Source organism: Labeo rohita, chromosome 20 (genome assembly GCF_022985175.1).
Source record: "Labeo rohita strain BAU-BD-2019 chromosome 20, IGBB_LRoh.1.0, whole genome shotgun sequence".
Classification (NCBI taxonomy): Eukaryota; Metazoa; Chordata; class Actinopteri; order Cypriniformes; family Cyprinidae; genus Labeo; species Labeo rohita.
This window is the reverse complement of record NC_066888.1, coordinates 27,688,655-27,716,651: the sequence shown is the minus strand read 5'-3', so window position 1 is coordinate 27,716,651 and position 27,997 is coordinate 27,688,655. Positions and strand designations below refer to the sequence as shown.

At 34.6% G+C, this 27,997-nt stretch overlaps 2 protein-coding genes across 2 annotated transcripts; one reads left to right on the top strand and one right to left on the bottom strand.

The window, feature by feature from the left end:
- Window positions 1–26: 26 nt before the first annotated feature.
- Window positions 27–20,329, bottom strand: parp1 (poly (ADP-ribose) polymerase 1). The gene is made up of 23 exons (XM_051139328.1): window positions 20,044–20,329; window positions 19,178–19,340; window positions 18,953–19,068; window positions 18,654–18,868; window positions 12,463–12,544; window positions 12,010–12,126; window positions 11,377–11,553; window positions 11,109–11,283; window positions 9,309–9,449; window positions 8,831–9,073; window positions 7,981–8,046; window positions 7,737–7,869; window positions 7,185–7,380; window positions 6,759–6,887; window positions 6,593–6,676; window positions 5,945–6,067; window positions 5,730–5,858; window positions 5,546–5,644; window positions 4,276–4,428; window positions 3,267–3,394; window positions 2,685–2,746; window positions 2,438–2,552; window positions 27–852 (listed from the first exon to the last, which is right to left on the bottom strand). The coding sequence occupies exons 1-23, from the start codon at window positions 20,164–20,166 to the stop codon at window positions 771–773; spliced, it is 3,051 nt and encodes a 1,016-aa protein (XP_050995285.1). The 5' UTR covers window positions 20,167–20,329; the 3' UTR covers window positions 27–770.
- LOC127183098 (adenosine receptor A2a) lies at window positions 16,081–17,069 on the top strand. Its single transcript, XM_051138918.1, has one exon. The coding sequence runs from the start codon at window positions 16,149–16,151 to the stop codon at window positions 17,067–17,069; it is 921 nt and encodes a 306-aa protein (XP_050994875.1). The 5' UTR covers window positions 16,081–16,148.
- Window positions 20,330–27,997: the final 7,668 nt, after the last annotated feature.

Here is a 27,997-nt window from a genome sequence, read left to right as displayed (position 1 = left end):
TGACACAAATAAATGACGTTCAAACATAAGCCAAAAACCGTTTTATTTATGATGCAAAGACATCTGTCAGGACGCGAAAAGCTTGTCCACAAAACCGCTGTGGAGCAACGTTTACCAAACGAAAACAAAAAAGATAACAGATGCGCGAGTAAAGCAGCAGCCATTGCTTTTAGCTTTTCAATGCCATTTTAGTTGGTCAAAGTATGTTTTTGCAAAGGACAGAAAACTGAAAAGAAATACTGGGAACCATACAAAATATTTGTCCATACATTGGCAAATCTAGTAAAAGGTTACTCACTTATGGCAGGCTATATCCTAGCTTACAACTTTTTTTTCTAAAACTGTACATTTTCACTTTTTTTATACTGAGAAGACAAACAAAAACGTGTACACTAGATGTGTTACAGTTAACCTGATTCCAGGTTTAGCAAAACTATTAAAACAGAAAAAGTCTATGAAACAAATGGAAGACTGTCTACCTATTATCGTTGGTAGCTTTTAAGAAAGATCTCCACAGATAAGTCCAATCATTTCTGTGACTATGTACCGAAGCCTGCAACATATGCAACAATGCAGTGATACGATTTAGATATAGCCATTAACTTCAAACTAACAGACTAGAGCAACAGGAAATGTGCTGCCGAAGCACTAGAGAAATGGTTTAATCGTTTGTCAACCAATATGATGCTTGGTCTTAGTGCTAAAGCTGTAGCAGTGGGCTTCAGTGGCGTCCAAAATCCTGTCCACCTGGACAGATCTCATCTGCTGTCTCACCACAGAGAGGTCTGGTAGTTGAAGCGAATCTTCAGCAGGTATTTCAGGTTAACCTGAGCAATATCATACACAATGTACCTGGAGGAAAGTTAGAGTTAAGGGAAAAAGTGACTGTGTAATTGTCTAAATCTATCTGAGATGTACACTGCTGTTCAAAAGTTTGGGTTCAGTAATATTTTTAACGTTTTTTAAAGAAGACTTTTTTGCTCAAGGCTGCATTTACATGATTAAAAATACAGAAAAAACAGTAATATTGTGAAATACTGCAGTTTAAAATAGTCTATTTTAATATAGAATAAAATAAAACAATTTATTCTTGTGATGCAGAGCTGAATTTTCAGCATCATTACTCCAGTCTTCAGAGTCACATGATCCTTCAAAAATCATTCTAATATGCTGATTTATTATCTTATTTTATTATTTTGGAACCTATGTTTTTTTTAGGATTCTTTGATGATTATTTTGTAATATACACTACCGTTCAAAGTTTGGGGTCTGTAGTTTTTTTTTCTTTCTTTTAAAGAAATTAATCCTTTCATTCAGCAAGGATGCGTTAAATTGATTCACAAGTAATATTAAAGACTTACATTGTTAGAAAAGATTTCTATTTTGAATAAATACTGTTCTTTTTGACATTTTATTCATTAATGAATCCTGAAAAAAGTATCACAGGTTCCAAAAAAATTAAGCAGCACAATGTTTCCAACACTGATAATAAATCAGCATATCAGAATGATTTCTGAAGGATCTTGTGACACTGAAGATTGGAGTAATGATGCTGAAAATGCAGGTTATATCACAGGAATTAACTGCATTTTACAGTATATTAAAACAGAAAACCACTATTTAAAATTGCAATAATATTTCACAATATTACAGGTTTTTTCTGTATTTTTATTAAAAAAAAAACAGCCTTGATGAGCAGAAAAGACTTCACTGCAGATGAATAGTGTAAAAATTTACACTGATAATTGCAAACATTTTTGGTATTACAAGTTTTCTAAAATGTTAGGTTTAAATATGCAAATGATGCATTATTTAATAAAATATGCACTAATATGCACAGATTTCTAGTACAAAAATCCAAATACTTGATGAAGTCAGTTTCAAAGTACTTGTTTTGGGCATCTCATTTTGTCACTCTGTTCAGAAAATACTTAGAACAGACAGAAAACAATATATTTTTAAAATTTTTTGGGGAATTAAAATGTTGTATAAAATCCAGCAAATTATATATCAGCAAATGCCTCTGCTAAAACCATCAAAATATAGACAAGAATAAAAATGTAAGTGCTACTGAAGTGGAGATTTATGGCTCAGTGTAGGAGAAAAAAACTCATTTTGAGAAAGCCTTTAAAAATATGTACTGTAATTGAAATCTATTGAAACAAATATATAAAGTGCTATAAAATAAACACTTAGTGTCTTTCTGTATGTTTTCTTTCCACTAGTCTGAAAAAACAAACAAACAAAAAAAAAAAAACACGCTTTATAAAACACCAAAAAGCCCAAAATCTCAAACTTGACAGGAGCATATCTCCCCTTAAAAAACATGAAAAATCTTGCTGATCCCAAACATTTGAAGGCCGGTGAACATTTACCTAAAATAACAGATAAACAACAGCAAGAAAGTAAATGAATGATGCAGAAAACAAAAGGATACTCGTTGTAGAGCAGACTTGTGTCTTCAATATTTGTGTTGACGCCTTTGCCCAAAGGAACATCCACTCCATTCAGAGATACAGTAGCTCTTTGGTCTGGAGCAGTTCTTCCCAAACCTTCATACAAAAAGAAAACATGTTAAAAAATTTCTGTCAAAAATATAATTTTGGACTTTTTGAGATGTGGACATTTTAAACAACAGCTTAACTACAAAAAAAGATTTCTTTCTGAATGAAGAAACATCTTACCTTTTACACTGTGTTTACCCTTTGGTAACTTCGTGATGTGAGAGGCCTTCTTCAGTTCATGCCTTTAGAGTAAAACAAAAATCACAGATTTAGAGCAATGACAACAACTGATTATAAAAGGCCACACATTTATTTTGCCAATACAGTTGACACAACTGTGCAAAAAATTTAGGGTCAGTATGAGTAAATACATGCATACATACATACATACTACTTTTAAACATAAATGCATTATTTGATCAAAAGTGATGAAGACATTTGTAATGCTACAAAAACTTTCAATAAAATTGTTCTTTTTAAGAAAAATGTGCTGTAAATGTTAAGCAGCACATCAATTTTTAACATTAATAATAAAAAATTAGAATGACTTCTGAAAGATCATCAGACACTAAAGCCTGGAAATTCAGAAAATAAATTAAAAATTCACTCATTTTAAAATATATTAAAATAGAAAATGGTTGCATTAAAATGTTATAAGATTTCACAATATTAGTGGTTTTTTTTTTGTTAAAATAAAAGCAAGACTATTAACTTGTTAAACTGTAGTCATCTTGAAACTAGGACAAAAAGAGCATCTCTTACATGTTTCCAAGGGCAACCTCTCCTAACAAAATGAGGCCAACAGGATCAGCCTGGGATGTGTGGCAGTAGTTTGCACTCTTCGACACCATATCAGCAAAGTAAACACCTTTGCCAAACATGTAACCTGTCTGTATTAAAAAAAACAAACAATAGATATGATTACAGTACTATTGCAACATTCTAAATGTCAAATGTCAATGAAAAGGGTCATGAAACGCATTGCCTGAGGACCAAATTGCTTGGCACTGCTGTATCTTTAAATAAAAAGTTTTGAAAAAACGTCAGCAAAACAGTCTGTTGCGAAATATGTAAAACATTTAAAAATGTATCTTTCAGCTGCTCAGGCACGTCATTAAAAATAAACGAGCGTTTTTAGAAGAGTAGAAAAGAATAATTCATATTTTAAACTAGGGAGTTAGTTTTGAGCTCTGATACTTGCAGTATGTTTTTATTGTAGAATAACATCTTATAGGTGACCCTGGACCACAAAACCAGTCATATGGATCAATTTTTTTTAATTGAGATTTATACATCACCTGAAAACTTAATAAGCTTTCCACTGATGTATGGATTGTTAGGAAAGGACGATATTTGGCCGAAATATAACTATTTGAAAATCTGGAATCTTAGCAATGCATATTACTGATCAAAAATTAAGTTTTAATATGTTTACGGTAGGAAATTCACAAAATATCTTCATAGAACATGAGCTTTACTTAATATCCTAAAGATTTATGCCATAAAAGAAAAATCAATCATTTTGACCCATACAATCTGCTGGCTATTGCTACAAATATACTCCTGCTACTTGTGACTGGTTTTGTGGTTCAGGGTCACATATGTGTAAATATCAAGAACATTTGGATTCTCCTTTTTATGACACTTTTAAGATAGAAACTGCTCTAATATGCTTATTCATTGTTAGATTTTTGCATGCTCAAAAATCAGGGTCTGCTCATTTTTTTTTCAGAGAGAAGCAGACAACGGCAACAACGGTGCAGAAACTTACCACTGGAGCTTCAGGAGGAGCGATACGCAGACCCTGAGACAGGATACCTGCGTAGTTGGTGGTGCGGGAGCCGTGCCACAACAGCTGCCGGTTGTGCAATTCTCTGAATGGACGGAAACGCTGGGACTCACCCTCCCTGTCGATCTTAAAGATCTAACAATACAAAAACACAACAGTCAGAGATAATAGCATGATTTTTTTTAAAAAAGCTATGACATACGCAATTCATTTATGAAGCAATAGTTAATGCACTGGTGAACCCTGTAAAGCATGAAAATTTCATTTTTTTAAAGGGGTGCTATTATGCTTTTTCACTTTTTGAATTTTAGTCAGTGATTAGAGTGGCCGCGATCTACTCCGGTGGCCACGTTGGAGCCATAACGAGCCGCAGACATACGCAGTGTGTGGTAAGAGATTTACTCATCATACAGTGTAGATAGCTTCACTTACAACGCGAGTGTTTTTTAAAATGCATAAACTTGCACTAGACTAGGCTAGGCTAATCAGTGATGATGTTCTTTGATAATGTTAATGTTAGGCTGCTTTTAGCCTTATGCTGGAGGTGATTTTGTGCAATAAATTTAATAAATTGGCACGATAACATCATGTATCAGCGGTCTGGCAGGTCGACGATAGGACCCAACACTACTGTAGCGTATTATGTACTCACGCTTCATGCATCCTAGGCGTTTATGACTTCCTTCTTTCAAACGAATGCAATCAGTTATATTAAAAAAATATCCTGTCACTCCCAAGCTTTAGAACAACATAGACGGGTGTTTCTCTTCAACAGTCTAAAACAAGTCCAATAAAGTGCATCCATCCTTTAATAAAAAGTGCTTCGTTTTTGTAAGAAAAATATCCATATTTAAAACGCAAGAATCACTTTTATCTAGCTTGCATTAACAGTTGTACACAGAACTTGCTTCTTTGACAAGGGGCGTGGCAATACTGAAACACCGTCTAAGTTGTTCGCCAATCGCAACGCAGTGGGACAGATAACCAATCACAACACATTTAGTTTTTCGGAAGGCGGGCCTTCATTAAACCTCAAACTAATCAAGCCATTTGTGCCACGCTGGTAGAAAGGTATTGTAATAATGTAAATTATGTGAAAAATAATGCATTTTTCGAACCACCAAGCATGTTCTTGTACACCCCCAAAACAAAATCAAGACTTTGTTAAAGAGCATAATAGGACCCCTTTAAAGATTATTTAAAATAAACCCTAAAAGTTCTCATAGAGCAGGCTTTACGGGATTAACCTCACCTCCTCCACATCCAGTGTGTAGGTGTTGTGAGTAGCAGCGTGTGTGTTCTTCACATATTGTTGGATAAGCTGAGCCTCACTTGATGACTTGTCAACCACCTAGAAAAACAGAATCAGTATCAATCACTACAACATGACCACTTCATGGTAATAACAAAGGATACTTCATAGTTCTTCCAGTTACCTCAATTTTGGTTTTGAGTTTCTCATAATTAATATCAATGGGATCTTTCTTATTGTCCTCCACTCCTCCTCGCAGCAGGCTGTAGGCCACCTCAATGTCCAACAGGTTGTCCAGCATCTGCACCTTTTGCTATAATGGATATGCAACAGGATTGAGTACTGTACAATCACTAGGCTGTTGATGTCACAATCTTTAGAAGGTTGCCCAAGTCATACCTGTATGTAATCCATGTTATTCAACAGTGGTGGTTTCTTCATGCCGAAGTCGTGCGGTATCAGTGTGTAGAAGCGATTGGACAGATCTAAGATCTGTGCTTCTGCAGCGTTATCTGTCACAGCCTACAGAAATGAATGAGAGCAAAAATGAAGTTAGGATAAAGAAGACCAAAATGGGAAGAACTGGCCTCTTAATACACATATGTGACCCTGGACCACAAAACCAGTAATAAGTAGCACAGGTATATTTGCAGCAATAGCCAAAAATACATTGTATGGGTCAAAATTATCAGATTTTCCCTTTATGACAAAAATCATTAGGATATTAAGTAAAGATCATGTTCCATGAAGATATTTTGTAAATTTCTTACTGTAAATATTTCAAAACTTAATTTTTGATTAGTAATATGCACTGCTAAGAGCTTCATTTGGACAACTTTAAAGGCGATTTTCTCAATATTTTTAGTTTTTTGTACCCTCAGATTCCAGATTTTCAAATAGTTGTCTCTCGGACAAATATTGTCATATCCTAACAAGCTTTTAGATGATGTATCTCAATTTCAAAAAACTGATCCTTATGACTGGTTTTGTGGTCCTGGGTCAAGATATATGGTTGAACTCTATCTTTTAGAAACCAATGAGACCAACCTGTTGGACCTCACTCAAAAGGGAATAAGCACTCTGGATCTGTCGCTTACTCAGTTTTCCCAAAGGCATCTTCTGCAAGTCAATCTGTAGGAGAAATTACACAAGTTACCAAACAAATACAGATCATTTTAGTGCTATTTTAAAGAGGAGGAGGAAGAGAACGCACCTCAAACTCAACCATGGCTTTCTTCATGCTCTCCACATCAAAGATCATTCGGATGAGGTCTTGAATAGGTTTGTCCAGCTTGGATTTGGCGCCTGCGCTCGCAGTTAACTTCTTCACAGCCTCCTCGTCCTGGGTAAATATATGCAGAAAGCTCCATAACCATCTTATTGAGATTATAAACAACTTGTTTAATACTGTAACACTATGTTTACATTGTAGACTGTCTATTAAGGTGGACGGGACCTGCTAGTGAGCCTCAGCACACTTCCAAGGTCAGCTTATTTATCGTCTTTGACAGTAAGGGTTTTTCTACCAGCATTTAATTTATGTTAACAAGCCCAGCTAAAAGTCACAAAAATGCATGGACAATACTAGCAATGCTTTTTAAAAACAACACTCTCATATAGATGTCCTTTAGGTTCTTACCTGTCCATAGTCGATTTCTAGAGGATAAAACTTATTGGGGTATTTTGTGAAGTTACTGGAGCCCCAGGCATTCCCAGTTTTTTCCTCATACACGCTGCAGAAATTGTCCATTGCAGAGTTCTTATCGTAAAACTTGTCCAGTTTGTTTCCCCCAATGGTGGTGCCGACACGACCCCATGACCTGAACACCCAGTATCTGAAAAAGCAACACAAGCACGCTCAAGACAAGTGGCCCTATCTGGTCAAATAATTATAATGTGGTACTCACGTTAAAACAAAGCTTGCATTGATTTGTACCCTAAATTTAAACTTTTCTAAGAGAAATACCTTATGGGAAACATTTGCAAATAATGCACATTCGTTTTTAGTATTTGGGTCAGGTGCTGGTTTAAAATGCTGCTTCCAAAGTACTTACTGTTATATCTAAGAAACTTTGCTATGGATTGCACAATCAAATTAAGCTGTCTAATGATGAATAAGTGCTGTGGTTGGGATAAAATTATGTTTGTGTAACAGGAATCCAAATTAATCACAAAAATGGGTTAGGCTCACTGTTTCTTGACGTCATCCTCAAGCAGCTGTAGTTTGTAGTACGAGTTTGTTCCTCTGACGATGTCCACAAGACCCAGTGTGGCACTGTAAATCTTCCCGTTCTGATCCAGGACGTGAGCACAGTTTTCCAGACCTGAGCAATCAAATAATTAAGGCACTGTGTAAACAAAACATACTGTACATATCCAAATATAACATATTGACTCTTATCTTAATGAATTATGGGAAACAGACTCAGTCTCACCTGAGTCTGGATCAACTGCTGCCCCTCCTTTCACTGTCAGTTTCATTTTCTTTGATTTGCTTCCACCTGCCGGAGTAATAAAACAGGATTATTAATCAGCAAGAGTGCATAGCACTCCCTTTTAAGATGTACAAATAAAAAAAAAAAAAAAAAAATCATGTCAATGCAAAATTAAAACTCATGTCAGTGCATTTGAAGATGTATACATATGAAATTTGAAAATTAAAAATGCTTCTAACGATCACAGAACAAAACAACAACAATCACAAATAAATAAAAACATTATATAAAATGCTCTCTCTCTCTCCATTACATATGTATATAATTTTTTTCAGGTTTCTTTGATGAATAGAAAGTTCAAAAGAACAGCAATTATCTGAAATAGAAATCTTTTGTAACATTATAAATGCCTTTATCATCACTTCATCAATTCAAAGCATCATTGCTAAATAAAAGTATTAATTTATATAATTTTTTTTTTTTCCCCCAAAAAAGAAATACTAACTCCAAGCTTTTGAATTGTATAATGTTACAAAAGCTTTTTATTTATGAAGGACCATGTGACACTAAAAACTGGAGTAATGATGCTGAAAATTTAGCTTTGATTACAGGAATAAATTACGTTAAAAATATATTAAAATAGAACACTGTTATTTTAAATAGTAAAAATATTTAATAATGTTACTGTTTTTGCTGTACTTTGGATCAAATAAATGCAGGCTTGGTGAGCAGACATCTAAATAACATCTAACGATAAAAATTTAATCTGGTGCATGTGCATACACTTGTTACATTTTTTATGTTTTGTTTTAAGAAGTTTTGCAGGAAAATTAAAATGCATCTTTCTAACCTTCTTCCTCCTTGACTTTGCCAGTACTCTTTGAGGAATGAGCGCCGGTGGATTTGGAAGCTGGGGCTGCAGCCTGGGACTCGATTTTAACTTCAGCGCCCCAGGGTGAGATTGCGTGCAGGGAGATGAGCTCCTGAAGGGCCTTGCCGGACTCCTTGATGTCAGTGAGGAAGTCCTCTGCCACCACACGCACACCTGCGTCCCTCACCTCCTCCATCTTCTTACTCATTTTTTCAATCTCCTCTGAGACACGAGAGGAACAGAGCAGGTTATTAATGAGTTTCGAAGTGACACATGCCAGCAAATAAATAAGCTGGCAAAAAATCAGAAGGGACAAATTTATTTATGAGCAAGTACGAGCAGCACACCTAGTTAACACGCACACCTCGTTTCGTATCATACTGTGCATAACTTATTTTACAAAACCTGTCGACTTAGACAGCAAGGCAGCTCAGTAGGTTTACAGAACATCACTCACTTTTGCTGCTAAGGCAGAGAGCGGCTTTGTTGGCAGTGCCTGTGATTTTTCCTCCCAGTCCTTCCACTATATTTTTCAGCTCGTCTTTGTTCTTACTAAGCTTTCCCACAGCCAGCAGCTTCAGTCCTGTTAAAGGCTTATCTAGAGAATACACAGAGACACAAATCATTTAAATCATTCAAAAAAAATCACTTTAACCATTAAAAATTTAAAGAGCGTAATCATAGTAACCCTTAACTAATTTTCCAAATGATAAGTTAGGAGAATAATTAATTAAACCAGAGATAGACCAAAGCCGACTGTCTAATATCTGTTTTAAGACCAGCTGGGTTTCCACTGACATATTTTTTATATGCATTTTATATGCATCACCTACATTCTGGATAAATTTTATATCCGTAATTTAAAGGGACAGTTCACCCAAAAATTAAAATTCTGTCATTAATTATCACCCTCATGTCATTCCAAACCCATAGGACCTTTATTCATTTACAGAACCCAAATTGGAATATATTTGATGAAATCAGAGAGCTTTCTGAACCAGCATAGACAGCAACCCAACTACCATGTTCAAGGCCCAGAAAGGTAGTAAGAACATTGTTAAAATAGTCCATGTGACATCAGTGCATGCGAGCACACCAGTTGAAGCTGATAACTCACGAATATTAGCTTATTAAAATAACCAGGTTTCCCTGTTTACATGCACATCAGTAACCTGACAATGCAAGCATTGCATTTACATGACTTTACTAATAAATATTAATAAATTAATTAGAGCTGCACAATAAATCGCATGCGATTGTCATGCGCATCTCGTCAGTAAAGCCAGTTCTGTGATTAGTAGTAAATCTCCATCACGATGCTGGATCGGCATTTAATACACAGAGCCATAGATCACTGACAAGCTATGCAATATTGTGTTCATAATCGCAAATTTACTGGCATTCATTATGCTATTTTGCACAGCTTGTCAGTGATTTACAGCGCTGTGTATTAACTGCTGATCCAGTTGAACACACGTGATGGAGATCGCATGCAATTTATTGTGCAGCCCTAAAATTAATATTAATAACATTAATAAAGGTTATTTCCCTTTAGTGACGTCAAAATATAATCATTTGCGATCAAGTAGTCCATATGTTTGTCAGTTGTGATGTTAAATAAAGCTTGCAACATGTCAAGAGCTCATATTATCCTCTCATGCAGTTATAAATGCAGTGTTTTGACTGAACCACTTCTACTTTTGCTGCACAAGATGAGAACACTTATTTTCTGGGTCATGAAAGAGTCTGCTTTTGTGATATGTTTCCTCCTCCTTTTTTTTTTTTTTTTACTGCAAAGCATTTGCTCTGACTAGATGCACCTAAATCTGTACTAACAATGCGTTCCTGTCACATATCACATGTACAGTTCAATAGGCCAACAGAAAGCGGATTATTGAGTTTATATGCTGCGCGAAATCGGGGTAAGAGGCAAAAAAAAAAAAAAAAAAAAACCTGTGTTGACCAGTTTATGCTCACAGTGTTTTACTCCAAAAAAGAAAACGGGTTACCACATTTACATGATCACGTGCATTTTCGGCTTATTAAGCATAATCGGCTTAAGAACGTGCATGTAAACATGCTCACTGTTGCAGCTTAACCAAAAATATGCATTGACCATTGACAAATATTATATTACATAAAATAAACAATGGTGTTTTTTTAATTTCAGCAATTTTGTGTACATTTAACTTGCTCTCATTATTTCACCACTAAATAAACCTAAATGTATCTCAATGTTTCTCTCGGAGTCACTGACCTGCAGGCACCTCAGTGAGGTTATTACTGGCAGCAGCAGACGCGCTCAGGGCAGCTGAGGTCGCAGTAGCAGCAGCAGACGAGTGGGTGGGAGCAGCCTGAGGGGCATCTTTGGGAAACATACGGTCCTGCCGTTTAAACTTAAATTTCTTCAGGAATGGAATCTCACTGAACTCCTGAGGAACAAAAACATTTGCAAAACATGTTATGCTGAAATTCACCTGCATACAATTGTGAACATGCAACTACCACAGATCTGCAGCACTTACCTTAGGAGTGACCCAATCTTTACGATCAGGTGTCTGAGTCTTGAATACACACTTGGTCCATGCAGAGATGTCCCCAGTACAATAGTATGCATCACTCTTAAACACAAGCTGCCCTTTGCAAGTCTCACAAGGCTTTAAGGACCCAAAAGCCATGCAATCTGAAAGTCGGTCTAGGATCTGTTAATTAAATGATACACAAAGTCATAAAGCAATAGTGAAGTAAGGTTGTCACATGATTGATCGTGATTAATCTCATACAAAATCAAAGTCTGAGTTTGCCTAATACACACACACACACACACATATATATATATATATACATACATACATATTATATATAATATAAATTATCTAAAAATTATAATAAATACATATACTTGTAAATATTTCTTAAATATACACATGAATGTGTTTGTATTTATATATACACATCATAATTACACACAGTACACACACATATATTAGGCAAACTCAAACTTTTATTTTGTATGCGATTAATCACGATTAATCGTTTGACAACCCTAAAAAGAAAGTCAAAAATTCGCCATGGTATCTAACTTTTGATGCTACTATTGAAATTGCTAGTCAGGTCATATCAGCATATCAGGACAGTTTTCTGTATTGCACACTTACATTTGACTCCCCAGAGGGAACTTCTTGATTGTTGGCAATAAGCAGCTCCTTCATATCATTGACGGAGCAGAATTTCTTTAGCTTGTCCTTAATTCCCCAAATCAGCTGGCTTTGCTCCTAGAATACATCAAGAACCAGACAAAAGCATTTTCAGACTGATATACTTTCTAATTTACAAAAAAAATGAAAAGCAATCAGTTAAATGTCAGGAGAAAACACTATAGTCTCATTTCTACAGCCAGCACAACTAATGTAGTAAAATTCTGTTCTGGTAACAGAAAAGAACATTTCTTAATGCAAACAATAAAATGTATTTATTTTTAAGATAATAAATAGATAGGCTACACCAGAATGCACCAGAATCATTATATTGGTGCAAATTAATTTTACTAGGGAAAAAGTTATCCATAATAATCCAAACCATATGAGAGATATTAGAAAAAAAACTCATACCTTCAGTTTCAGCTCCAGTTTTTCATCTTCTTTCTTCTGTTTTTTGGAGACACCTCCATCTACCTCATCTGCTTTTCTCTTCCTAAGAAAGAAAACAGTTTTTTTGCACAAAATGTTTTATGAAAACACACTGTATTGTATTTATATCCTAAGGACATTACTTTTTGCAGCATATTTAATTCAAAATTTTATCTTGATTCTGGATGGTCAGCTGTAGTATTCACTTGTTATTTCTTCTTTATAATGATGCTACATTGACCCAGGCAACTAATAGCCTACACAGTATTGTTATTATTACTAAAGCTATTACAAATCACTTTTGTTTGGTGAAATAATGAATTTAAAAACAATGTAAATATTAGTTGAAAAAAAATCTAAAAACACTAAATTAGAAATGCTATCAAGGCAACTAACAGAAATTAAAAAATATATATATATTATATTTATATTATATTACTTAAAATAAAAAGAAAAAGAAAACTGCAAAAATATAAAAGCTAATTAATATGAAAAATAGCAGGAAATACTGTCATAAATATGACACTAAAATAACACTTAAATAGTTATATCTGTATGATTACAAGTGATCACGTAATACGCAAGGTAAATGCACAGTCATCATCACATAAACCCTTTCAGGGTGATCAGATGCACTTATGTGTACAATGTACAGTCAGACATAATAAACAGCTGACTTTATGCCCTTTACATCGATAAAAAGGAGCTTTCTTATCATAAATCTGAAAACAAACTCTGATCCAAGATATGATCACCTGATCCAAATGATGAAAACTTTTCCACCTTGTGGATTTGAGTTAATCCTATAGAGAGAATTTGGTCACCCACGAGCTTGTCTTATAACCCAAACACTCTTCTATCAGTGGACCTCATTAGAAGACTATCAGTCCACGGAGTCACAGTCATGTCTGGACAGGATCCTCTATCCAGCGGCCATTATAATGCCGATCATTAATTAATCACCTCGTGACAGACACTTAAGCTGATCTCAACATCACCACTGCGCCTATTTCCCCTCCAGAATGTAATTAACGCCCATTTGGGTGGTGATAATGGGCACCAGAGGTCAAATCGATGACCCATAGTGGAAAAAAAAAAAAAAAAAAAAAAAAAAAAAAAAACAAACAAGACCATTCTTCCCATTAGAATGAAAGGCTTATAAAAGCCCATATCACAGCTACGGGGCGAAAAGTGACACGGAGAGAGAGAAAATAAATGAATATAGATGTGACATTTGTTGCTAATGGATGCAAGAAACCTTCCAAGTAGATCCAAAGAAGTCAAATGCATTTGCAGAACACAGGCAAACAACATCAAGTGAACATCGAAGAACAATAATATACGAAGCATACACGACAGAGACTTGGCAGGTACGTTAATACTTACTTTTTAAATAGATGTTTTGTAAATTAATGATATTAATTTTTAAGTACATTATTGATTTTCTTTATTATTTATATATGTGACCCTGGACCACAAAACCAGTCATAACTGACAATTTTTTAACATTGAAACGTATACATCATCTGAAAGCTGAATAAATAAATTTCCATTAATGTATGGTTTGCTGAAAGGACAATATTTGGCCAAGATACAACTATTTGAAAATCTAGAACCTGAGGGTGCAAAAAACAAACAAACAAACAAACAAAAAAAAAAAAAAAAAAAAAGATCTACTAGGATACTTAATTTCCTAATGACTTTTGACATAAAAGAGAAATTGATCATTTTGACACATACAATATATTTTTGGCTATTGCTACAAATATACCTGTGCTACTTAAGACTGATTTTGTCGTCCATGTTTAGATACGTTTAGATTAAAAAACAGCACTCTTTTTAAAATTGATAATAATAAATGTTTCTTGGGCACCAAATCAGCATATAAGAATGATTTCTGAAAGATCATAATTTAAAATTTAAAATTACATTTTAACAGTTATTTTAAACTGTAATAATATTTCAGAACATTACTGTTATATTAATACTGTACATTATTAAAATTTTAATATTAAATATAATGGCAACACTTTACAATAAGGTGTCATTTGTTAACATTATGTAATGTGTTAACTAACATGAACAAACAATTTACAATACATTTATTAAAGTATTGTTATTCTTTGTTAACATCAGTTAATAAAAATGTAGTTCATGTTCTATTACAGCGCATTAAGTAATGTTAAACACAACTTCTGATTTTAATAATGCATTAGTAAATGTTGAAAATATTAACTAAGATTTAAAAATGCTGTAAGAGAATTGTACTAAACTAAGGCTGTCAAATGATTAATTGCATACAAAATAAAAGTTTGAGTTTGACTAATGCAGCGTTTCTCAACTCCTTGCGCCCCCCGCTATGCTTATTTTGCATGTCTCTCTTAGTTAACAAACCTGATTCAGATGCCCAGCTCGTTAGAAGAGAGCTACGTGCATGAACTGTGTACCGACTGACATGATCCCTACACAGTGTTCATTGCTCCCTACTCCCTGAGCAGGGGAAATCCGTGTAAGTTTACTTCATTTCGGAACATTCCTTCATGGATTTGCGCTGCGCTGCTGCCTGCAGCATCTTCATACACAGACGAAACTTACTAGAGAAGTGTGAAATGTGACATCATATACCTCTGTAAATAAATACAATTTAAATTCACCTCTCGCACTCTCTAATGCCCTTTGAATGGAACATATACACTCGTTTCAAACTGGAATCATAACGGAATATCCGGTGATGTCCACTTCGCAGGGCACGTCATGGTCAAATAGAACAATTGCCGTACGTGATAAGAGATACATACAAAATAAGCACAGCGGGGCATGTGTGTGTACTGTGTGTAATTATGTATATATAAATACAAACACATTCATATATATATATATATATATATATATATATAAGAAATATTTAAGTACATGTATTTATAAATTTTTTTGTTTTATATAAATAAAAATTCCTCTTCAATATATACATTCATTTGTGTGTATTTATATATAAATAATAATTACACACACACACACACATATATTAGACAAACTCAAACTTTTATTCTGTATGCGATTTATTTGCAATTAATCATTTGACAGTCCTATACTAAACTAAAAGTACTGTACTAACTAAAGTAGCTAACTAATGTTAACTAATAAAACCTTATTGTAAAGCATTACCAATATTACCATCATTATTGTTACATACAGTCATGTAAGTCAACGTATAAATTTAGTAAATGAAAACTGAAGTGATAAATGACCCGTATGCTTTTATTATTCATTGACTCTAACACTGGAAGATATACTTCAAACAGTGAATAGAAAGAAAATAAAGGCATAGTAAAGGTCAATTAATTTTAATGCAAAGCTTAATATCTGATTTTCCATCCCTGTTTTTTTTTTTTTTTTTGGCATTATGTCTACAGGTCAAAATGAATCAGTCTATTGCCAACTTCACATTCTCGCCGACTCTCCTCTATACCAACACGACTTTTATGAATGTCACCTCTTATGAAAATAACACCTTTTTGCAATTCGCCACATCCACCATGTCGACACTTACGCAAGGTAAAATAACCCCAACTACCACCACCACTACTAGTACCACTACTACTACATCATCTACTACTACTACAACAACAGCTGCTCCAAGCATCCTAGCCTCCATAAACCTGCCTTACATGATAGCCGAGCTTGTCATAGCCATTCTCTCCACTGTGGGCAACCTGCTAGTTTGTGTTGCAGTGGGACTAAACAGGAAACTCCAAACAGTTACCAACTACTTCTTGGTGTCGTTAGCGGTGGCGGATATCTGTGTGGGTTCCTTGGCGATCCCTTGTGCCATCATGACAGACCTGGGCATTCCACGGCACAATCTATATCTGTGTTTGCTAATGTTGTCCGTGCTCATCATGTTAACCCAGAGCTCCATTTTCAGCCTGCTGGCGGTCGCCGTCGAGCGTTACATTGCAATCTTCATGCCCTTCCAGTACCACAGACTCATGACACCTCGCAACGCAGTGCTAGTCTTGTGTTTCACTTGGACTCTGGCCTTCCTGATCGGTCTGGTGCCGCTGATGGGTTGGCACAAGCCTGCACCTGAGTCTGGGTACTGTTTTTTTGTGTTAGTGGTGGATATGACCTACATGGTGTACTTCAACTTCTTCGCCTGTGTCCTAACCCCGCTGGTGGTGATGTTCCTCATCTACGCACAGATTTTCGTCACGGTCAAACGTCAGATGAGAAGGATCGCGGCCGAGCGGGGCGGCGCGGGCAACACGGAGGGAACGGCCAAGATGAAGAAAGAGATGAAAATGGCCACTTCGCTCTTTCTGGTCCTCTTCCTTTTCACATCCTGCTGGATTCCGCTACATATCATAAACTGCTTCCTGTTGCTGTGTCCGTCATGTCCCGTACCTCTACCGTTGCTGCTAACAGCTATTATTCTCTCCCATGCAAACTCGGCTGTTAACCCTTTCCTCTACGCGTACAAAATGAAAACCTTCAGAAACGCCTTCAAGGCAATTTTCCTGTGCTGCAGGGGCATTGGTGATGGTGACGAGCAGCATGATGATGGAGGAGGCAATGCTCAAAGATCCTGAACAGTAATACTAAAGAATCTGTAAAGAATCTTCAATTAAATGCTGGAATTGAAAACGTAATTCTAAAATGGTTTATTGTGTAAAACCAGACCTGTATTTTGTATTTGCATTGTCTTTATATTTCTAAGAAGCATTCTTTTATTTGAGAGAGAAAATGCTATTTTTAAATTACAACTTAAGACAAGGGCTGCATGATTTGGGGGAAAATAAATCTAATTGTGACTTTTCTGATAAAAATGTGATTAAAAAAAGATCCAGGTTTGCTGTGCTTGTTTTTAGGGCTGCACTATTTTGCCCAAACTTTTGTGATTATGACAATAGTAATAATAATCCTAATTTTTATTGTGATTATTAATCTTACTTGAAATATTGAACAAAATAAGAATGTTATCGCAATTTTCACTGTAAAATAAAAAAATGAGTATTAAAAGAAGATAATAATAATAATTTTATTTTAAAGTACAACTGTAAAAGTATAATAGTAATATTTATGGCTGTATTTATTTAGTCATTTTCAAACATTAAACAATCAGAGAGCTGCATACACTGCTGTTCAAAATTTTGAGATCAGTAAGACTTGTAATGTTTTTTTAAATAAGTCTCTTATGCTTATCAAGGCTGAATTTATTTGATCAAAAATACAGGAAAAAACAGTAATATTGCGAAATGTTATTACAATGTAAAACAATGGTTTCTTTTTTAATATACTTTGAAATATAATTTATTCCTGTCATGCAATGCTGAATTTTGTCACATGATCAGAAATCATTCAATCAACCTGACATGCTTTTTTTTTCAGTTAAAAAAGAACAGCATTTATTCGAAATATAAATATTTTCTAACAATATAAGTCTTTGCTATCACTTTTTTTAAAATCAATTTAATACATCCTTGCTGAATAAAAGTATTAATTTTTTTTTTCAAAAAAAAAAAAAAAAAAAAAAAAAAAAAAAAACTTTACTGACTCCAAACATTTGAATGGTACTGTATATTATTAGAAGAGATTTATATTTTAAATAAATGCTGTTCTTTTTAACTTTTCACTCATTTTTAAAAAATATTAAGCGGCACAACTTTTTCCAACACTGATAATAAATCAGCATATTAGAATGATTTCTGAAGGATCATGTGACACTGAAGACTGGAGTAACGGTGCTGAAAATTCAGCTTTGCATCACAGGAACAAATTAGATTTGAATGTATATTAAAATAGAAAAACATTACTTTACATAGTAATAATATTTCACATTATCAATTTTTTTTAAATAAACACAGCCTTGATGAGTATAAGAAACCTTGTTAAAAAACATTAAATATCTTACTGATCCCAAACTTTTGAGCGGCAGTGTATATTTAATTAAATTGCAGCCTTTAAGCAAGTCATATTGTGATTAAGGATTTATTTTGATGTTATAGAATGTAGATAACAATGGCCATGCAAAGTTTAAGCTGAAATATGTAAATAGGTATTCCAAATCCTTTGTGAACCTAGATAAAGCTTTAAAAGCAAAAAGATTCCTAAAAGTGATGCTCATACAGTTTGAGGCAACACGACTGCAACTAAATAAGGAACCAAAAGCTCACCCTTCATTCTTCACTGCAGGAAGTCTTTTTTTCAGCTCCTCCTTGTCTTCATCTCGCAGAGCTGCGAAACCTTTGAGCTGGGTGGCACTGTACTCTGGCTTAAACAATAGCTCCTCACGGCGACTCACAAAGCAGCCAGTGTGATACCAGCGATCTATTAGGCCAAGCTGAGGTTTCTCTGGGTCCACTGTCTTCTTTGACACACGTATGTGGTCCTGAACACCAGCAGGGAAGAACAGATTAACTTATGCTAACTTCTTGTGCTCAAAAAGCAGCATTTGTTTAACAAAAGGTAATACCTTTTCGATTTTTTGATCACACCCCTTGCAGGTGCTTCTGTTGGATTTGGCGTACTCCACTGCAAAGTCATTCAGCGACTTCTCGCCTTTAGCTGCTCCCTTCTGCCCCCCCTTACCTGTAAAGCAATGAGGATTAAGGAATCACCTTAAGACTTTGTGACTTAAGCCTAACTGCTTTGAAGCCCATATGGCAAAATCAGTGCTTAGGTCAAAAGGAATATTCACCTCCAGTAGCACCTCCACTCTCAATGGCTTTCTTCACTTTCTCCTGGTCATCCCAGCGGAGGTCAGTAAATCCAGAGATGTCAGAGGGCGACTGTACCGCAGCACGGAGCCAAAAGCAGGAAAAATGGTGCCAGTGAGGCACTTTGCCATCAAACATGGGAGACTGTGGAAGACAGACAGATGCAGAATGATTAAACAATGAATACACAACTATAGATACAGCATACTATGCAACAACTAATAAAATGTCTGCAAACTGAAACTGAAAGCACAAATATACACAACGTCACAGCAGTCAGCAAAATCACTTGTGGTGCTTAACAATAGAGAATTTACAGTAAAACATCATGCCTAAACAATATTTTGTGTAGATTACAGCATAATTGCTTGCTAATAATGGTAGTCAGTCACATCTAAATGTAAACACTGAGTTCAATAAGTCATGAACACATCGTGAAATTCGGTGTGGGGGGATTTTCTAATGAAAAACAGACATGATTTGGCCATTGTTTATGTTGGGCTTAATTATATTATCATTACACTGCAATAACACAGCTTTGTTTTTATCGTTCCCACAAAATCTAAAGGCAAAAACAATCTTTTTACATTTGTTTATTACTAATGTTGCCCAAAGCATCATGTAAACTGATGGCCTTAGGAATTCACTGCTGATTTCTTTCATTCCATGACTGTGGACCATTTAAACTCCTCCTGGGCCTGAGGCACATTCACACATGCGTATGTAATGCAATCGCATTGTTTACACCTAGCATTCAAGAACATAAATGCAAAACCAGATGCATTTCCAAAAATACAGATGCTATACTATCAGTTTTATTGCCTGGAAGTTGCACATAGTTTCTTACCTGCACCATAATGGCCATTCTCAGCGTGTCTTTAGCAATGTTTTCTTTGCATTTCTTGCAGGAGGCGCGTCCGCTTTTCGCATATTCGGCTTTGTAGAGTTTGTCATCCTGTGAATCAGCCATTGCTCCGTTTATAACTGTGAAAAGCAGAAGTTTGTAATCTAATTGTGGTTGGAAAGGCCAACAACTACAATGCAATGGGTAATAGCACAGCACTCAGCCCGCGTGCAGAAGCACCCGCGCAGAATACCAGCCCGAACTAATCGAGTCTACATTCCTCTGTAGTAGGGAATATGCGCAGGCGTAGTTAATCGAGCTCAGAGATAAGTTTATGCGTTTATCGGTCTTTGCCAGTCACGTGCGTTTATTATGTGTGACGTCACTGAGGCGCCATTTTGAAGGTATCTTTTTTTTGTTTGTTTTTTATTGCAAATTCAAATATTACAATAATGAAGATTTAACACGCGCTATACGGACATCAAAAAAAAAAAAAAAAAAAAAAAAAAATGTTGTGTGGACAGGAAACTGCAGATTGTGTATCTGAATCTCTTCCAGTAACTCATTGCTCATTTCACTGCCAAAGTTATTTCTCCATCCAGATTTCTGAGGTGGGGGGGGGGGGGGGGGGAAATTGACAAAAGACTGAGCAAACCAATTATTCTACTACACTCCACAAAACAATCAGCAATATAAATATTAAATATCATATATAAATATATGTTGTTTTACATACAGTTGCAATCAAAATTATTCAACCCCCTTGACCTGCAAGACATTTTGATCCAGAGAACAAAATTTAGTGAAAACAATTCAACAAAGGCATCAGTACACTATTAGAGAAGGTTTGCCATTAAACATTTGAATAATTCTGAGAACGTAAGTAAGTAAGTAACGTAAGAAAAAAAAAAAGCTCTAAACGTTCATGTTCAAAATTATTCAACCCCCAAAAGTAAAATTTGGTGCAGAATCTTTTATTCTTTAAAACCACCAATAATCGCTGCTTGAAAGTGCTTGGAAGCTTCTGTCTCCTCTCTACTGCAATCTTGGCCCATTCCTTGCCTGAAAAAGCTTTCAGATCACTGATAATCTTTGATTTTCACATTGCCACTGCTTTAATCAAATTCAACCAAATATTTTCAATGAGAATTAAATCTGGAGACTGAACAGGCCACTCAAGAACATTCTATGACTGATTCCTGAACTAAGCATAAGTAGATTTTGATGTATACTTTAGGATGATTGTCCTGCAGGAAAGTCCATTGATCATCAGCTTCAGTCATTGCAGCAAAAGCATCACAATTCTTGCCAAAATGGCCTGATACTTCAAAAAACACATGATATCCTTCATACTGTCATGTTTTCCACTTCCTGCTACAGTAAAACAACCCCATAACAGGACTGATCCACCTCCATGTTTGACGATGGAGATGGTGTTCTTCTGCTTATAAGTTTTGTCTTTTTTTGCTCCAGACATACTGCTGATCCACAGGTCAAAATAGTTCTAGTTTGGTCACATCACTCCATAAAACATTCTTTTATTCCATTCCAGAACTCCACAGGTCTATCCAAATGAATTTTAGCAAGTTCAGGTCGGCCTTTTTTTTTTTTTGGTCAAGAGTGGTATTCGGCAAGATGCCCCCAACATGAAGGCCACACTTGTCTAGTGTTCTTTTCATACACTACTTTGAAATGTTTTTCCTCGTTTCATCGGATCATATTGCAAGTCTTTGGCTGTACATTGCAGGTTTTTCTCAGTTGCTCTGATCAAACATTTTATGATATTGTGCTTTTTTTGTTCAACTCCCTCAAAGGTTTTCTTGTACAACACAGTTTAAACTAAGGAATAAGGCTGCCAGCTGCGTCTCAAGGAACTTTTAATGTCTTGGAAATCTTTAATGTAGCCTTAGACTTTCTAATAAAATAAGACAATTTCTTCTCTATAGTTTTTGTGAGAGCTCTGTTGACTGTGTCGACTCAACTTCAGCACATGCATGGGCTAACCGTATGTATGTGTCACACCCCAAGCTAATTCTGTTTTTTAATAAAGTTTATAAAAGCTTAATTGTGTTTTAAGACAATTTTGTCCCCTACCATAAAAAATAAGTGACTTAAAACAGCAATGTTGAACAGGGGTTGAATAATTATGACATAGCTGTGATATTAAAAAATCCTATAACTCAAAAACATTACATTCTATACTGACATTATAACTTTTAATATGCCATTAAACTGTTGTAGATGCAATTTTTATAAAGTCCTGGATTTTCAGAAAAGCTTGTATTTGTAAAGTACTGCAGTCTCTGGGGGGTTGAATAATTTTGATTGCAACTGTATACTGTTGAATTATTTTATATAAATATCCAGAAGGTGAACCTTACCACCTAACTCAATGGTTTTCAACCTTTTTGATATTCAAATGTAATATATTAAATGAATTACGTACAATTAATTTTGGTATTCTACAAGTTATGCTCTGTATTCTAGAACTGTATGTTCCTCAACAAAAACAATAGATATTAAGGAAGAACAAAGAGAATTATGATTTCATTTATATGTAATTGTTTATTTTTAGCATTTTAATTTAGACTAACTTAATTAATAACTAATTAATAATATAATATAATTAATATAATAATATTTATTAATTAAATATATTAATTAAATATTAAGTCATTCTGCAGGCCCTTAGAAGTTTGAGGGCCCTATGGACTCCAGTCCCCTGGTTGAGAACTACTGACCTAACACAAATGCCATCTATCTGGCTGATACGGGTGACTGACATTAAATAAAAATGTTACACTGAAAATTATAAATATGTAGTTGATCCTCGCCTCTGATATCAGCAAAACAGCTTTAAACAAACCCACCATTTCTTTGAAAGGTTTAACACCGGTTGATTCTTTACAGATGTGCTGAGCAGCCTGAGACGTGATGAGAGTCAAGGCTTGGCCAGTACCATGTTTTGTGCTCTCTGGGATTTGTCCAGTGTTAACCTCTGGCTCATCCATCAAAAGATCCCGATCACTGGTGTTTATTTGTAAACAGCTGGACAAAACCTCTTTATCAGCTCTAAAGTGATCCATTTCTGGTTTTAAGCTTTTGTCCCTTGAACCACGTTCTCTCTCTGCAGAAAAGGGGACGATCTGTACACTCATATTGCTGCTCATCCTCTTTAATGTTTCAGATATCCCGTTGTAGATACCTCATTTTGCATTTGACAAACTTTTTGCACCGTTTGAGAACGGTGTGCAACTGACTCAAGGATTTTAAAAGTTTTAGAAGCCTTTGAGTTTAATGGTTTGGACCAGGGCTCTCAAGTTTTAGAAAAAGTTTGGAGTGAGATTATATCTGTTAGGAGAGGAGCCCCTCAGCCCCACGCAATTCTCTCCAGTTTTTGCTAGAAGGTAAATTTTATCTATTGTTCATAATTGACCAGCACAAAAGAGAAACTATAACAATTGGTAAGTTTGATTAAAGTCAAATTCATAAAAAATAAAATAAAATGTCTTGTATATTTCAAAAATACAAATGTATCAAAAATCAAAAGAAATTTGGCCCCAAAAGCCAATGAACAGCAGTGCTCAAAGTACATACTGTAGGCCCACACATACAGTATTGCAGAACTTGCCCTGAGCATGTCAAGCTGTGTGTGTGTGTGAGAGGGAAAGTACATATTTCAGAATGGCATTTTGTACTGCAAGTGTTTGTTGCACATATTGATGCCTTGATGATAGTGGTAGGGGCTCAAACTTAACTAGTAACTAAATTTGCTGGTAAATTTTGATTAAATTCTTTCCCAAACTGCACTGACTGCTCTAAATGAGACAAAATGTTTCAGAAGTTTAGGACACAAAATAGGACACATGCTTATTTAATAACTGATTTATTTCCATATTTGGATTTATGTATATGCTTTATTTTTTAAGATTAACTTTTTGTTTTTCCACCAAGGCAGTGTTAGATGCTAGTGTTTCCAGTCATAAGGATTTGATTAAAATGGATACCATTAAAATGGTATCAAAGCTATTAAACTATATCTTCTGATTTTAAATCTGTATTTAACCTAACCTAGGTGCTGAAGTCTGATTTTGTGGTGGCTGTGCTTTAAAATAAATTATTATAATCTTAATTCAAGTGATGAAGGATTGTGTAAGTCTGACAGTAATTAATATTGAGTGTTACTGTAGCGTTAACCCTGCCTGCTTTAAACGTTTCAAAAGTATTAACAGTTGAAAACATTAGTTAGAAATTTAGAGAAGTAATCAATTTGGATAAATTTGTCTGTTTTATCAGATTTACCAATATGTAGTCCTTTCCTTAGTTTCCAGTAGCCAAAACTTAGTTAAAGCTGTTGGAGAGCTAATAATTTTGCATGAATTTGGCGATATTTTTTTTATTATTTATTTTTAAATAAATAAATAAATATTTTTAAAACACAATATAATACAACTCATACAACAAACAAAAAATATGTCATGACAATACTAGTGATAAAACAACAAGCATTTCACAGTAAAATGAAAATACACTGAAAAATATAGAATCAACTAATTGCACAAGCTAGTTCATCAGCAAACCTCTTAAAACTCTTTTAAAGTTCTCTATTGAGGTGCATTGTCTCGCCACATGAGAAAATCTATTCCATATCTGTGTACCATTAAATCTTATTGAAAATTGGCCTCTACATGTGGTGAAGTTTGGAGGATGGAGATCCATTACCTGCCTAGTATTATGGGCATGGACAGCTGAGTTAGCTTTAAAGTATAACGTAAACTGGCCAGGAATCTTTCCTTCCGATGAAAATAATTTGTACATAAAAACACATATTTGAAAGATATTAATGTCAAAAATTGATAAAATCTGCAATTTCTTAAATAGCAAAGCTGAAGATGTGTGTGAACCTGAACGAGCCACTATCCTGACAAACCGTTTCTGGAGAATTAGAATTCTATGTAGCTTTGTTGGAAATGGAAATTCCCCAACATCAGCTCTCACTATCTTTGATCACAGGCAAGTGATTTCGCCCAGGAATCGTAAAATGAAGAAAAAAAAAAGAAAAAAAAAAGAAGAATGGGTTACCTACTGCATTTATTTTGTTAGTTTTTAGTAAATACAAATGGCAACGTCCGCTCCGTGACCTCAGCTGCACAAAACGCTTCCACTGCTAGAGAAAGCGGCAGCCACACGATCGACGATTCTACCCTTGCCTCGTCCCGTGTGTGCGCGTCAATGTTGCCGAGTGACAAACGTGACTGAAGCGGGATCACGTAATTTACGTGATGACTTGAGAGCCCTGGTTTGGACACATTGTTAAAAGAGGCAAAAAAAGACTTTAAATCAGATGAACACAATCTAAAGTTAGGTTTACAATGAATAGTTCTGGCTTTATGAAGGTGAAATTTACCCAGAAGACAAAGCAATAATACAGTATGGACAAGATTACTGTCTTTAGAATGAAAGTCAGACAAAAAAATTATAGGTTCTGTCATTTCTATCATTTTGTTACAACAAAAAGATATTAATATGGTAACTCTTGACCAAAAAGACTTGGAGAATGGGCAATGACAAAACAGATGTAAAACAGATTCTTCATCAGTATTACAAAATGAACACAAAGAAGATATATTTTCAGAGAACCTGCTCGAGAATTGATTACAAGGGTAGTATCCATGAACAATTTTGAAATGGAGTTCTTTAATTTTACTTGGATAAAAAGACTGTGTCAAATCAGAGTCCGAAATAACATATTCTCCATTTAGATTGTGCTTTTGAGAGACATCCTGGAGTTGAAGAAAGAGCATTTCTGATAAAAAAAAGTTATTGCATTTTTTATCTAATACATGAACTCCATTGAATGCAAGTGTAGGAAAATGATTGTTTATACAGCCATAACATAAATGAGCTTTAAACAAAGTTTTCAAACTGACAGGTATACCTTATTAAAATCTTTTACTGAGATTGTTGCACCTTTTAATGACACAAAATCAGGAAAGGAAAGAAGGTCCCCACAATCAGTGAATAAATCAGAAACGAAAAAAAAAAAAATTTGATTCACCCATTCAATGAAAAAAAGTGATTTGTTACCAGACAATATATTTTCATTGTTCCAAATAATACACGTGTGCGGGGAGAAGTTGTGTTTAAAAGCAATCTTCCAGGATTCTAGGGCTTGTCTATGAAAATTTGAGAGTTTGATAGGTAATTTACTACACTTAAAGTTACAGGACAATATAAATTTAAGGCCACCACAACATTTGAAAATTAGGTTAGGAATCCAAAACCAGGGTAACTCATTATTAGATAAACAATACTTAATCCAGTTAATTTTGAAAGTCTGGTTAATGGCTTCAAAATCTATCGCATTAAGACCACCCACCTTATAATTTCTTATGATAACTTTCCTTTGAATATATTCTGTCTTGTTTTTCCAAATAAAGCGGAATAGCAGAGAGTTAATAGATTTAATAGTTTTTTGATCAACATAAAGGGAAAAAGCAGGGTAAACTAGGCGTGATATACCCTCAGCCTTAGTCAGCAGGACTCTCCCATAAATTGTCAAGTCTCTCTGCAGCCAACAACATAAAAATTTTTTATTGAAGGTATCGGTGCATTGAGCAGTGAACTGAAAGTATACAGAGCCGTAAAGTAAAGACCGTTTAAATCATCATACTGGAGAAACAAAAGCAAACCAAGTAGATATGGGACCGAGATAATCTCAGCAGAAGTTTTAGGAACCGTAACTTATATAAGTTGTCATTAACAGTTAACACTGATCCATATTAACAGCAACTTACGGTTGTTTCGGGGATCTATATAAAATAATAGGCCATTGTCCTTCGTTTTACTAATACACATTTTCTTATTTGTGTAAAGGATGTCTAGGCTAAAATGCCACAACTTAAATCTAATATATTTTATATGTCTAATATACGGAGCTGATTTCGTCATCATGACAGCCTGTAATACGCTTGCATTGACTACATTAGGCTAATTGTTAATAAATTAATAATTAATTAATATAATAATATTTAATATATAATATAATATAATAATAATATAATAATAATTAATAATTCACATTTATTAAGATCGATTTTAGGCGAATTTTAAATGTAATGTAATGTTTAAAGGGGACAGTTCGATTTTGGTATTGTAAAAGTATGTAAAATTATTGTAAAAGTTGGTATTGTATAATTGTCAGTTATTTTTTTTTTAAAGTGTTCCACTTATCATAAAGTGTTAACATTTAAATGACAGAATCAACAGTTCTCCATATGCAGTAGTCTACACATACGTAGGTTAAACAGAGGTTGATTGCTTTGATAGTTTAAACAAGACATTGACGTTCAGGCCTTGTTCATCACAACTTGATATGAATTTTGTCCAGGTCCTCCACATACTTAAAGATGAATAAAAAGACATACATTACTTATTTGGGCATTTTATATTTATTATTTTACAAAAATAATTCAATTTAAAATGTTACAAAAATATACACTACCAGCCAAAAGTTTTGAACAGTAAGATTTTTAGTTTTTTTTTTTAGTTTTTTTTTTTTAAGAGTCTTCTGCTCACCAAGCCTGCATTTATTTGATCCACAATAACACAAAATTTAAGCTTCTATTTGAATATATTTTGAAGTGTAATATATTTCTGTGATCAAAGCTAAATTTTCAGCATCATTACGTTATTACAGTCTTCTGTGTCACTTGATCCTTCAGAAATTATTCTAATATGCTGATTTGCTGCTTAAGAAACATTTCTGATTATCATCAATATTTAAAGCAGTTGAGTAAATATGAGAAGAGCAGTTGAGAAGAGAATATGCGCATGCGTAGTTAATCGAGCTCAGAGATACGTTTATGCGTTTATAGTATTTAAGAATGAAGTTCAACGGTATAATTTTACAGCCTTGATTTTAAACAATACAACATGTACACGTCAACACTGGTAA